The 14,838-nt window shown below is 46.8% G+C and overlaps 1 protein-coding gene across 1 annotated transcript in view; it reads right to left on the bottom strand.

Moving 5' to 3' along the window:
• Positions 1-14,838, bottom strand: part of LOC138999843 (cell adhesion molecule CEACAM1-like) — a 52,625-nt gene that overhangs the window by 3,523 nt on the left and 34,264 nt on the right. The window contains exon 4 of the mRNA XM_070402058.1: positions 6,406-6,651. Coding sequence (XP_070258159.1) covers positions 6,406-6,651 — 246 coding nt within the window. The remainder of the gene's footprint in view (positions 1-6,405; positions 6,652-14,838) is intronic.

Genomic DNA, 14,838 nt, shown 5'->3' with positions numbered 1-14,838 from the left:
GGTGAGGGCGTGGTTGTCTTTTTCATTTGGGAGGGAGTCTCAGGCTCTGAGCTCCAGTTCCGGGTGGGTCTCTGAGGACCCAGACTCATACAAGAGAAGCGGGATTGTCTGGCATCGGTCAAAACTCCAGGGCAGCTTTCTCTCAGAGGTACTTGCAGCAATTGCTGGGACACTGAGAAGCGGGGTCTCTGAAGGCAGGACTGAGAGCAGCCATAACTGCTTGCTCTGCCCACCCTGTTGATCCCCTGGGACCTGTCCCTCCCGAGCATTGCACAGAGGCGTTTGATTGATAGCCTCAGGCAGAGGCTAGATTACCAACTCCCTAGAGATCCAGGACAGAAGTTCTCCCCCTGCAGACACAGCTGAGTCTCACAGCCAATTGGCCTGGAGGTCAATCCCTCCCAGTGTTTCTTTCCTACAACAATCAAGGCTTAACTACAATAAGACTGTGCACAAAGACCACAAGGGGGTGCACCAAGAATGTCCTCCTCAGGTAATTTGGGAAGCTGAACCACTAGGCCCTAGAGGACACTTAGCACAGAAAATCACTTCATCAACACAGTGAAGCATAAAAAATGCGGAGACAAAGAAATAGGACACAAATGACAGAAATAGAGGAAAGCAAACTGCTGGACATAGAGTTCAAAACCACACTTTTAAGGTTTTTCAAGAACTGTCTAGAAGCCGCCAATAAATTTAGTAAGACCCTCGAAAAGACTGGTGAGACCACCGATAAATGTAGTGAGATCCTCAAGAAATCTAATGAGACCCTCGATGTTGTGATAAAGGACCAACTAGAAATTAAGCATACACTGACTGAAATAAAGAATATTATACAGACTCCCAACAGCAGACCAGAAGACCACAAGAATCAAGTCAAAGATTTGAAATACGAAGAAGCAAAAAACACCCACCCGGAAAAGCAAAATGAAAAAAGAATCCAAAAATACGAAGATAGTGTAGGGAGCCTCTGGGACAGCTTCAGGCATATCAACATCCGAATTATAGGGGTGCCAGAACAAGAGAGTGAGCAAGATATTGAAAACCTATTTGAAGAAATAATGACAGAAAACTTCCCCTACGTGGTGAAAGAAATAGACTTACAAGTCCAGGAAGCACGGAGAACCCCAAACAAAAGGAATCCAAAGAGGACCACACCAAGACACATGATAATTAAAATGCCAAGAGCAAAGGACAAAGAGAGAATCCTAAAAGCAGCAAGAGAAAAAAAGTCAGTTACCTAAAAGGGAGTACCCATACGACTGTCAGCTGATTTCTCAACAGGAACTTTGCAGGCCAGAAGGGAGTGGCAAGAAATATTCAAAGTGATGAATGCCAAGAACATACAACCAAGATTACTTTATCCAGCAAAGCTATCATTCAGAATTGAAGGTCAAATAAAGAGCTTCACAGATAAGGAAAAGCTAAAGGAGTTCATCACCACCAAACCAGTATTATATGAAATGCTGAAAGGTATCCTTTAAGAAGAGGAAGAAGAAGAAAAAGGTAAAGATACAAATTGTGAACAACAAATACACATCTATCAACAAGTGAATCTAAAAGTTAAGTGAATAAATAATCTGATGAACAGAATGAACTGGTGATTATAATAGAATCAGGGGCATAGAAAGGGAATGGGCTGACTATTCTTGGGCAGGGGGTAAAGGGGTGTGGAGGATACGGAAAGAGACTGGACAAAAATCGTGCACCTATGGATGAGGACAGTGGGTGGGGAGTGAGGGCAGAGGGTGGGGTGGGAACTGGGTGGAGGGGAGTTATGGGGGGAAAAAAGAGGAACAGATGTAATAATCTGAACAATAAAGATTTAATAAGAAAAAAACAGTTGGGAGCAGCATAGAGATTCCTGAAAAAGCAGCTGCCCCTAGACCCTGTTAAGGTCAGAAATGTCCAAACCTGTGGAGGATTGTTCTGAGTATTTTAGGTGAATTCCTGTCATATGACTGCAAGCAAGATCTCAGATCCTGAGAGGAACAGCAGTTTTGTAGCTTGTTTTACACATCATAATCAAAGGAGAAGATGAAAAAAGTTACAAGAAATCTATTGGAAAGTGTGGAAAAGAAAGGAGGGAGATCTCTAGCAATAAATAAAAAGAAAAATAAAGAAACACATATTATTTTTACTTTGGAGGGTCCAGGACCATTAACATTTCCAGCAGGTACAGAGGCTGTGCAGGGAACCAGGCAACATGAGTGCTCTGTGGTCTTGTATTCTGGCTCCACAGGCTCTGCCTTCAATGGGTCTACCAAAGAAAATTTGCTGGAGGTATGTGATGTCAAAGGTATGTTATCCATGATGCATAAGAACAGGGAAAGGTCTCACTTGAGGTAAAGTCTGACATTTGCTAAGGAAGCTGTGGGCCTGTGACCTGACTACCTGCCATCACCTGCCCAATTAGGCATTTGTGATCCGACCGCACTGTGAGTCACTGAGTTTGTCAGGCCTGTCATGGGGCCCCCTGGGCTTATCAGGTTCCTTGCACAGCCTCTTTTTCATTCACAGTTTCTGAAAGAGCAGGTGGGACAGTGCAGGCATGACAGAGGGGCCCAGAAAAATCTGTTAGTCAGAGAATGGAAATAGGTCTCCTTCTGCACCTCCTTAGCCGAAATCCAGTTCAAGTGTGGATTTCCTGTGTTTTGTATTTGCGTCTCAATATCACCCCCTGGAAGGCAAAAGAATACCTGCAAGCAATGTCAGGTACTGCACTAGGAATGCTGACCAGACTCCAGAAGGTGGGAGCTCACTGTGAACCCTGGACAGAGGTGAGCTCTGACCTTTACACTAAGAGCCAGCCATCCGGGGCCCAGTCCCTGTGTGTCTCATGCCTCCTGACTGCATCCCAGGGCAGGCTGGGTCCAGTGAGAGGACTGGCTTTCTCCAGAGTATTATGAGTCCAGTGTTCAGAGAGCTGTCACCTCTGGTGGATCTGCTGTTTCAGGAGGATGTACTGTTCCAGGTTTTCAAAGCCAGGTCCTGGTGAGGGTTCTTTTGGGAGATGGTGCTGGCCTGCATGGTTGATCCCCAAAATGCCCTCCTTGTTTCCCATCACAGCGTTTGGATGTTACATCCATTCCCCTGTGTCCCTGTTTGTCATCTGCTCTAGGCCTCCCCACAGGGCCCAGGTTCTGGAGCAGCTCTACATGGAGTGTAAGCAGGGGACTCTGTGTGTCCTTCTGTTAGGGGAGGGGAGGCCCCAAGGTACCCTCAGCACCTCTGAGATGGAAGCTACCCCAGATCCTGGGTTCTCCTTTCGCATCCTGCTGTGGGGAACACCAGCCCTTGTTCCCCAGGACACTGTGGGCTGGTGAGATATCTTTAGGGGCCACAGGCAGCTGTATTCATACCGGGGAACTTGGGGATGGGGAGTCATCCCCTAATTTCCTGAGGTGAGGGTGAGCACCCTCCTACCTTGGTAGAAACTCTACCTGGGATGGAGAATCCAGAATGTCTGCCAGGTCAGGGATCTGTGATATAAGGAAGAACATGGGCTGCTTTCCAGTCCCCGAAGAGATGAGAGGTGGGGAGGGCTGTGAGTTCCTAGCAATGAAATCAGAGATGTCTGATCCCTCACTGTTAGGAGGTTCCTGTCCCCCTTTCCTGACTGTAAGTGTGGTAAACACCTAGTCCTGGGACATCCCCGTGTAAAAAGGGGCTGTGGCCTCCTCCCAGGCTGACACCAAGGCCTTTGTGTAGATAAAGAACATGATCTGACTGCAAGTGTCACACAGGGTGACCAGCTTCCATTATATGACTTCCCTCATCCATTTAATGAATGCTTCCTGAGTATCTGTGGTTTTTCTGGTCGGGGCTGGGCCCTGGGAACACCACAGAGAGCAGAAACTAGTTGGGCCCTGCACTTGAGGAGTTTAACTTCTAAGGAGAGACAGGTTCTCAGATAAACGTTCCATAAATATTTGTGTAGAAAAGTCTTTCAGACAAAGAATTAGGTGCTTGTAAAATTATGAAAAGGCTAGAGCAGCGGTTCTCAACCTGTGGGTCGTGACCCTTTTGAGGGTCAAATGACCCTTTTATAGGGGTTGCCTAAGATCATTGGAAAACCATTATGTAATTACAAATTGTTTTGGGGATTAATCACTATGGTTAAATTATGTTCAATTTGTAACAATGAAAATACATCCTGCATATCAGATATTTACATTATGATTCATAACACTAGCAAAATTACAGTTATGAAGTAGCAATGAAAATAATTTTATGGTTGGGGGTCACCACAACATGAAAATCTGTATTAAGGGTCAGTACATTAGGAAGTTTGAGAACCACTGGGCTAGAGAAATGGAAGTTAAGGAGTTGCCACTGGAAGTTGGGTTTCAAGGTCATGCTGGCACAGCCGCTCCCACAGGTAAAGAATTAGCTGTGTCTGCCAGAGGCCACACATCAGTCAACACAGTAGCAGAAATAATAGGCCCACCTCCTTTCCAGCTTCCAATTTACACACAAGTGCATCTCAGAGGCTGAGTTTAATTCACATCTGGATTCTCAATCACAAGGAGTGGGGGAATGGAATATTTAACCTTTCAGTCTACCTGATATAGGAGGGAACATGGAAAGGGGTGGAACATAAATGCCATGTGCCAATACATGGCATGTCTGAGCCTACATGCAGGCTGTGGGACTCTAGGCAAGTGATCCCACCTCAAAAATCTTCAGTTTCCTATGTGATATCATACAAAGATATTTGGTGTTATTTCCTGGTTCTTAGAACTGAGCAACAAAAAATAGTTGAATTTTCTGACTGATAAGGGTTGATAAGAGTGTCTTTTGTGATGATGAAGAAACTCTGACAGGCCTCTGGATAGATGCAAGGTAAGGGCAGGTCACCATAAAGACAAAATCTTGCTTAGTAGCTAGAATTTCCCTGAAGAGATTAGGGTACGTAAAATGTGTAGGAATTTTTCGCTGCCAATGTAAGAAGTGTTTAAACTTCCTTGGCTGCTTCCTGCACACCCCTACAAGATTTCAAGCCTGAAACCCAGGCATGTGCCCTGACTGGGAAATGAACCATGATCTCCTGCTTCTTGCCGTGATGATCAAACACTGAGCCACTCCAGCTAGGCAGCAAGAAGCATTTAAGGAGACTTACGTAAATTTCAAAAGTACAGAGAAAGTATCTGCAATTACATATTGCAGTTACATTTCTAAAGACATAATCGAGGTAAGAGGCCTATAGTCATGAAGAAAGGTTAGAGACTCTGAGGGAATAATGAGACCTTTGTTTCATAACGTACCTGCTTTCTGCACAGCAGAGGGAAACAGAACTGAATCCTCTCAGCCAACACACAGTTTGCATCGCCATCAGTTCCTGCAATTTATAAAGAAGTGCAAGTTCCCAGCCATTTATAAATAGATGCAAATTAGTTGAGAGACTGAACAGAGATGGCATCTGATCTCCCAGAAGGCTGTGCTTCTGGAGTTTTACAAGGGAACTTTTCTCTCTACAGTCACCTTCCCTTTGATCAAATGTCATCTTCAAGGAAGAAGAGTATTCTCCATCGTCCAACATAGCTGGTTTCTGCTTAGTGACCTTAGTGCAGAGGACTGACATTCACCTCACTCTTTGCTGTGATGCAGGCTTTTCTATGAAACCTGAGATGGGAGATTTAACAGCCCCTTGAGGTTAGGGGGCCTCACTCTCACACTTCACCCGAAGTCTCTCTAGCTTTGGGTGATGCCCTCCTCTCAAACAGATTCTGAGTCTTCATCAGGTCACAATTAGCTCCATAAAAGGCGAGGTAGTTTATAATTCTGTGGGAATCAGTTTGAACTAGGAGATTTGCTAATTCTTGGTTACATTACCAACATTTCCAATTCTAGTCTATCAACAAAGAGGACAGGGTGCTACTGAATTTATGAAAATAAGTCTATTGCTATAAACATAGGAATACTCCAGATGGCATTAGTAATTATTTGGGAGAAGGAGAACAGGGAGACAAAGTCACTGTTGCATCTCACATAGGTGTTCTCTTGTCTATTCCCATTAACACAAGTGTCCAGGAACCCTCCACTGGTCTCCCTGGAAATGGGAAAGAGCTCATGTTCCTGTGAGCTTATCTCTTACTCCTGCCAGTCATCACACAATGATTGCCCCTCCTGTGAAGCACACGGTGTCCCCTCCATTGTGGAGATGGCGCAAATGGGACCAACCAGAAATGGGGTCCAATGTGGAATGTTACCTTACGCCAACAATAATGACAATGCCAACTCACGTTTTTTAGTATTTATTGAATCAAAGCAAGTCTTCTAAGCAATTTCCACCAACACAAGAAATCTAATAGGTGCATTTTTTTATTTTATTTTTTTTAGTTTAAGAACATAGGGGAAGGGAGGAGGATCACTAGTACTTGACATCTAAATCTACAGGCGCACTTTCAGCGGAGCTGACGGGGTTGGAGACTTTACACTGGTAGTTCCCAGCATCCTCTCTCCTGACAGGGTCTATGGTGAGGGTTCTGTGGTCCTCGGATAGCTTCATCCTCTCCTTGAGCCACAGACTCTTAGCATTGAATAACCAGTTGGTGGAGCTCTCATCTGTGTAGCAGGTCATGACCATGGCATCCTCATTCTCTGTGACTGTGGTGTTGCTGGCTAGGAGTTTGGGCACACTCACTGGCCCTGTTAAGAAATAGAGGGTGTGAATGATTGAGTGTGGGCTTGAGACCTGGGGCCATACTCTTTCCTCAAAGATCTCAGCCCTGACTCTGATTGTTCTGAGGGTAATTTGGTTCCACAGTAAAAATTAATTTATTCTAAATTTGCCATCACTCCCCAGACCAAATCTATCCCTCTGAGCTGCTGACCCCTAAGAAGGAAGGATCTGAACTAATGTTTAGGCTAGGGATCCATAGACACCTAATAATGCCATCAGGGTGGAGGTAAAGATGGGGCTATGGCTGCACATACCTCAGGTGATACAGATCAGCTACTCATAGTCTGCGTGACTCTGTATCTCCCTGTGCCTCGGTTTCCCCTCAATGAAGTAAAATGAATATTTGACTGCCAGGCTGTCAATGTATTAATCATAAAATATTCACAGTATCTGACATAAACTTTGAGCATGGATACCTGCTCAAATAAGAGGCATCTGTTATTGATGGACTCCAAGAGAGAATCCCCTGGGCTGATCCCTGGTGGATGAGCAGCTGCCAGGAGCATCTTTTCTCCTGCTCTTCCCCTGGGATGCTGACCTTGGTTTGGACTCTCCTAAGTCCCCCAGAACAGTCAGCTAATAATCTGAGGAGCTTGTCCAGTTGTGATCTCTGCTCACAGTCTCAGGTGAATGACCAGGCTCCATCTCTTCCCAGTCGTGGCTCTTAGGGTTGAGCCCCAACTGGTGACCAGCTCAGGATCCTTGTGACTCTGGCACATGGGAAACAGTTGGTCTCACTCAGCCCTTCCATGGAGGCAATACCCAACCTGAAACAGGCTCCCCAGGTCCCTGGAGTCAGGACATTGTGACAGGGGCCGGGAGAGGGGCTGCCCAAGCTGGCTTCTCTGTGATGAACTCAGGGAGCCCCTCAGGGAGCCCTGCAAGGTCTACCTCAGGGTCATTGTCAGGGAGAGGGGACCAGGGACCTGGACTGAGATGGGTCTCCCTCTGCTGACTCACTCGTATCAAACGGGTCCTTCTCTCTGTGGTGAATGTCTGTAGGGCTGGAATCTGGGAAGGGATCCTTGACCTTGGGAATTTTGTCTCCACTGTGTGTGTCCTACATTAAATGCCCAAACTCAGCTTGGGACATGATTCAGAGGGGGATGGAGGAAAGTCCAAAGCTGGCAGTCTTGTTTGTGAAGTAGAATTCACCCCACCCGACACCTAGAGGTCTGAGAGCAATCACTCACGGTATACATTGAGCCGTCCAAATCCTATTTCTCGTAGTGAATTTTGAAGGACGGCTATTACGGTGTAGGTTCCTGTGTCCTTCAGAGTGACTTTTCTTATGATCAGGGATCCTTCAAGATTTGCTGTCTCTCGACCACTGTATTCGGGCCCTGTTCTATATCGTCTCACACGCCATGCAACAGATGCAATAAAATGATAGTAGTCCCTCTTTTCTCCCCTGTACCAAATAAAGCCTGCACAACTGGGAGGCCTATTGCGGGTATGTAGAATCACATCCTGCCCTTCAGCAGCATTAATCGAGACAATTGAAAATTGCGCAGTGGTGGGCGGGATCCAGTAGGTTAAGAGGAAGACTAGAAGGGAAGAGAGAAATTGGTCAGTATTTCTTCAGTGTATTGGGATGGGAGATGAGGCATTTCTCTTCATCTCTCAGCCTTGGTCTGCGTGTGAGTTCGTGTGTGCATCTCCTTGGTCAAGGTCAGCAACATGGCCACCATGGCTTCAGCACCTCGGAACCTATGCTTTTTGTTTTGAATTCTCTTTCCCAGCTGTCTGTGTGACTGTCCTCCTCACTGCCCTCAGATCCCTGTTGACACTCATGGGCCTTCTTGGAAGACCTTCCCTGACCACATCCTCTAAAGACCCTCTATCTTCCCTCTCTTACCTGTCCCCACCCTGTGCCCTTCAGGGCACTTGTGGGTACCTGATATCACATGTAGAACTCTTCTCATTTCTTTTTTCCAATATAATGTGAGAAGCAGGTGGGCAGAGGGTGTTGTGATCATGTGCCCCCAGTGTGTGCAATAGGCTGCAAACACCTGTGGGTGCATGAATGAGTGTTTCCAGGCTTGGCCACGGCCCATGTTGTATTTTCCCATATTTGTAGCTGGTGGTGAGGACAATGTTTAGCACCCCTCGGTAAAATGTTTCTGGTATCACCTGAAATAAATTGTTATGTCTGTGGTCAGTTGTCAAAATTCAATACTCAGTGATGAATAACTTAGGAAATCAACAGCAATTGAGGTTTTCCTGCCCCTCACCACCTCCACATCATGAGATTTTCCTGCTGCTGAGACGCCCTCTCATCATACTGTGCAACCCTGTCCTTTCACTCAGGTCCAAAGAGAAGCCCGTCCTCCCCTCCCAGAGCACTGTCCTCCCAGGAGATCTTGGCAAGTCTCTGACTCCAACCTCCCTACCATTCCCAGGAATTGTCTCCTCCTTACCAGCCAGCAGGAGTCCCAGCCAAGGGGCAATTCCTCTGAAGGCAGGGGCTGAGGGGGACTCCATGGTGACTGCTGCCTTCTCTGTCCCTCCCTCTGAGAGAACAGCTCGATGTCCAGTAAGGCTCCCAGGCACCTCTGTCCAGACTGGTGGTTTGTGCTTTCCCTCCTCCCTGTGTGCTGAGCCTCCTGCTGGGGCAAGATAACCTCCCTGGTCATGTGGGCCAGGGCTGGGTCAGGGCCCCGGTCCCTCCCTCTCCCTCCCCTCATTTTTTGCCAACCCTGTTGCCCCTTTCAGTATTTTGGTTCCCTAGAAACTACTGAAGCCTTTGACAACACACACACACTCGCGCACATACAAACACAAACACACACATGCACAGACAGGTGCCCAGAAAGCACTGGCCTGGGGCGTCCAGTTCCTGGTCATTCTCCACAGCTCCCTGTCAGTGCACATTTGACTTTTCCCTTCAGATCAAGAGTTCTGGGTGCACCTCAGGAATATTGTCACAGGGATGTCACCCCGGCTCTGCATTGGATCCCCTGTGAAACTTTCTAAGGATTGGGATGCCCAGGTGACATTTTAGAAAGGCTCCTACAGCAGCTGCCCAGTTATATGGATGCCAGGAAGAGACCCTATGATGTGAGCTAGGGGGGCCCTGCCCCACTCCTGTGCACAGGGAGGGTCTCCACATCCTGTGAAAATGCAGATTCTTACTCTGCATGTGTGCAGTGGACCAGACATTCTGAATATAAGATGCTCTCAGGGGAGGTGGATCTTACTCGCCTAGGGAGCACATTTGCAACAGCAAAGCAGATGGGGTCACATGTCCCCTGAGAGGGTGACCCTCTCACTCCAGCATTGGCCCCTGCTGCATCTTGTTCTTGGGTCTGTCAGCACCACACAGAGTACCCCACAGGGGACCAAACTGGGAATTATTTCTGTTTGTGACACAGAAACACAGCTAGGTACCAGGTCTTCCCCGTGTTCTCAAATGTGCTGGGAAGATGGGATTTCCGCCTGGCAGGAAGGCCACAGAGGTGACTGAGGTTGAGAAGGGGTCAAGCTGGGTGATGACTGCAGAGGGGACCCTCCCTCTATCTCAGGTTGTCACCAGCCTGGCCATTCTTTCCAGTGGCAGAGACCCCCATCACCACGGGTCTCAGAAGGACATGCAGGTGCCAGGTGTGAAGGGTACGGTGTAAAGCAAGGACTGTGGTGGGAGCTCAGGTGGCTGTGGGCTCCATGGTCCTTGCGGAATGTTTTCAAGGAGACCCTCCCTCTCTTTGCTGCTTGACCTTCTCCATGTTCTCCCTGACTATTCGGGCAGCCTCTGTCCTCTGCCTGGGGAACTTTTTTGAGGTCACCTCGCCTTACCAATGTATGATTCCAGTTATGAGTTGGGGAGCAACATAGAGATCCCTGAAAAGGTAGCTGTCCCAGACCCTGTCAAGGTCAGAAATGTCCAAACCTGTGGAGGATTGTTATGAGTATTTCAGCTGAATAGATGTCATATGACTGCAAGCAAGATCTCAAATCCTGAGAACAGCAGTTTTATAGCTTATTTTTTACATTATAATCAAAGTAGAAGATGAAAAAAGTTGCCTGAAATCTATTGGAAAATGATGGAAAGGATAGCAGGGAAAGCCCTAGAAATAAATAAAAAGAAAAATGGAGAAACACATATTAATTTTTACTTTAGAGGGTCCAGGACCATTAACATTTCCAGCAGGTACAGAGGCTGTGCAGAGAACCAGGCAACATGAGCGCTCTGTGGTCTTGTATTCAGGCGCCACAGGCTCTGCCTTCAATGGGTCTACCAAAGAAAATTTGCTGGAGGTATGTGATGTCAAAGGTACGTTATCCATGATGCATAAGAACAGGGAAAGGTCTCACTTGAGGTAAAGTCTCACATTCGCTAAGGAAGCTGTGGGCCTGTGACCTGACTACTTGCCATCACCTGCCCAGTTAGGCATTTGTGATCAGACCACACTGTGCGTCACTGAGCTTGTCAGGCCTGTCATGTGGCCCCCTGGGCTTATCAGGTTTTTGCACAGCCTCTTTTTAATTCACAGTTTCTGAAAAAGCAGGTGGGACAGTGCCGGCTTGACAGAGGGGCACAGAAAAATCTGTTAGTCAGAGAATGGAAATAGGTCTCCTTCTGCACCTCCTTAGCCAAAATCCAGTTCAAGTGTGGATTTCCTGTGTTTTGTATTTGGGTCTCAATATCACCCCCTGGAAGGCAAAAGGAGACCTGCAGGCAATGTCAGGTCCTGCACTAGGAATGCTGACCAGACTCCAGAATGTGAGAGCTCACTGTGAGCCCTGGACAGAGGTGAGCTCTGACCTCTAGACTAAGAGCCAGCCATCCGGGGCCCAGTCCCTGTGTGTCTCATGCCTCCTGACTGCATCCCAGGGCAGGCTGGGCCCAGTGAGAGGATTGGCTTTCTCCAAAGTATTATGAATCCAGTGTTCAGAGAGCTGTCACCTCTGGTGGATCTGCTGTTTCAGGAGGATGTGTTGTGCCAGGTTTTCAAAGCCAGGGCCTGGTGAGGGTTCTTTTGGGAGATGGTGCTGACCTGGATGGGTGATCCCCAAAATGCCCTCCATGTTTCCCATCACAGCATTGGGATGTTGCATTCAGTCCCCTGTGTCCCTGTCTGTCATCTGCTCTAGGCCTCCCCACAGGGCACAGGTTCTGGAGCAGCTCCACATGGAGTGTCAACCAGGGGACTCTGTGGGTCCCTCTGTTAGGGGAGGGGATGCCCCCGTGGGACCCTCAGCACCTCTGAGATGGAAGCAACCCCAGATCCTGGGTTCTCCTTTCTCATCCTGCTGAGGATGTTCCCCTTGCTCCCCAGGTCACCGTGGGCTGGTGAGATGTCTTTAGGGGCCATAGGATGCTGTATTCAGACCAGGGACCTTGGGCATGGGGAATCATCCCCTAATTCCCTTGAGGTGAGGGTGAGCACACTCCTGCCTTGATAGGAACTCTACCTGGGATTGTGAATCCCTCATGTCTGTCAGGTCAGGGATCTGTGATAAAAGTCAGAACATGGACTGCTTTCCAGGCCCTGAAGATATGACAGGTAGGGAGGGCTGTACGTTCCTGGTGATGAAATCAGAGAGGTCTGATCCCTCACTATGAGGAGGTTCCTGTCTCCCTTTCCTGACTGTAAGTGTGGTAAACACCTGGTCCTGGGACATCCCCGTGTAAAAAGGGGCTGTGGCCTCCTCCCAGGCTGACACCAAGGTCTTCCTGTGGATAAGGAACATGATCTGACTGCAAGTGTCACACAGGATTACTGGCTTCCATTATATGGCTTCCCTCATCCATTAAATGAGTGTTTACTGAGTATCTGTGGTGTTTCAGGTCTGCACTGGGCACTGGGAACACCACAGAGAGCAAGAAATACGTGGGCCCTGCGCTCAAGGAGTTTAACTTGTAAGGAGCGACAGTCTCTCAGATAAAATTTCCATAAACATTTGTGTAGAAAAGTCTCTCACACAAAGGGTTAGGTGCTTGTAAAATTTTCAAAGGGCTACAAAAATGGAAGTTGAAGACTTGCCACTGGAAGTTGGGTTTCAAAGTCACGCTGACAAAGCCCCCTCTCACAGATAAAGAGTTAGCTGTGTCTGCCAGAGGCCACACATCAGTCAACACAGTAGCAGAAATAATAGGCCCATGTCCTCTCCAGCTTCTAAATTACACACAAGTGCATCTCAGAGGCTGAGTTTAATTCACATCTGGATTCTCAATCAAAAGGAGTGGGGGAATGGAATATTTAACCTTTCAGTCTACCTGAAATCGGAGGGAACATGGAAATGGGATTGATTAGTACAAGACAAGCTGCTGTTGCCCATTGCTCCCCTGGTTGCAAGTTTCATGGGGACCTTATAGAGTTTTAAAGGAATAAAATTCACTCAAAAAGCAGATTATTTGGGTCGTGGGGGTGGTGCCAGAAGGAGGCACACCCTGGCTTCTTTGTCTTGAGTGATATTATTTACTTTCCAAAGGTGAGGATTTAGTGGAGGTCTCAGGAGAGATCTCAATAGAGTTTTCATCAGCTTTCCTAGATGTCCCGTTTAAGGGTCATGGTCTCTATTAATGGGTCAGTGCCAGGGCAGGCAGTCTAAACCTCATTATCACTAATATTACAGTGAAGGAAAGGCCTCCCTGGGGCCAGTTTCGGGCATTACAAGGCATCCGGGGCTCTCCACCCTGATGGCCTTCTGATTCTGGCTGTAAATTGCTTCGACAGTTGGTTCAGCTGTCTGTCTCAGTTGCTTAATTCCACTTGCCAAGAAATTTTCTTAGTTTCTTACTAACCTGTCTCAAAAAGAGAAAACATAAAAAAGTTATTATTAATAAATTGTATTATTAATAACACAAAAGTTATCATATACACCTTTAGTCATTATTAAATATTGGGCTATATATACAATGTTTGAGAAAAGTCCAAAGAACAAGTGTAATTATTATTATCTACTTATATAAAAATCATGGGTGGTGTTCATCATGTCCAGAAGAACCGCCATGACCAAAGGGAAGGAAGTCAGTCCTGCAGGGGTTTTCTTGGCAATGGCTGCGCACCCCGCCCCCCCCTCCCCAAGCTGCTTTCCGGAGCTGTTTCCTGTAAGGGTGGGTTTTGAGGCAGGAACTAACCCTCGGAGCATGGAGGCAGATCTTTCTAAAGTGTGCCGAGCACCAGCACGGCCATGGGTGAACCTGAGCAGGGGCGGCTGGAAGGCTTACAAAAGACAGACAAGAGAATGAAAGCCGGGTCTCGGTGGGATGCTGCTTCTCTGAGAGACAGTGACCATGCCCACAGCCATGCCTTTATTTTATAGCAGATGCTACGAGGCAAAGTAAGGTGTGACCAAGATGTTTACAACATTCTCCTGGGTTTCAATACTACTCAACTACATACACCTGAACTCTATCAAGCCTACATCACTCAGGCACATGGGGCCATGTTTTCCAACCATAGGTTCAAGCTTACAACTACAGCTGTTAGCTATAATTGTGCTGGGAGGGCTCTGCCCTCCAAGCTAGGACTTGCATGTGGCAATGAGAGGACTGTGCCCTCTCATCAGTCCAAGGCTTGAACCTGTCCAAAACACTGTAGCGGCTCCCCACAATAAAGTTTTAATTCTGTTTCTTTGTTTCTGATGTTGTGGCCCCACCTTATAGCAAAGAAACAATTTCTGGAGAATTAGGCACAGGAATCAGAATTTTAAAAAGATTCCCAGGTGATTCTAATGTGCAGCCAAGGTTGAGAACCACTGCTATAGATAATATTAAAACTATATCTAAACGTGCAATTCTTTGTCCAAAATTTGAGCATGTTCAAAAATTAAATGAAGAAAATTTGGATATACTCCATGGAGATTTTCACACATATTTGAGTGATGATTCCATTGATTCCACAGATGATGCTGAAAAGGAAAACTTTCCTATCAAATTTCTTAATAGCATTTATTACTCTTTCGGGAATGCCATGTCATAAATTAAAATTGAAAGTGGGTGCAATCATCATGCTATTGAGAAATATCAATAGTAAATGGAGTCTTTGTAATGGTACCAGATTTATTATCAAAAGATTACAACCTAACATTATCGAAGCGAAGCTGAAGTATTAACAGGATCTGCAGAGGGAGAGGCTGTTCTGATTCCAAGAATTAATTTGTCACCATCTGACACTGGCATCCCATTTAAATTGATTCAACGACGG

This window comes from Myotis yumanensis, unplaced genomic scaffold, assembly GCF_028538775.1.
Source record: "Myotis yumanensis isolate MYYU_CA2020_CCGP unplaced genomic scaffold, mMyoYum1.0.hap1 SCAF_23, whole genome shotgun sequence".
Lineage (NCBI taxonomy): Eukaryota > Metazoa > Chordata > Mammalia > Chiroptera > Vespertilionidae > Myotis > Myotis yumanensis.
Note: the sequence above shows the minus strand (reverse complement) of the source record. Positions and strands in the feature narration are given on the sequence as shown.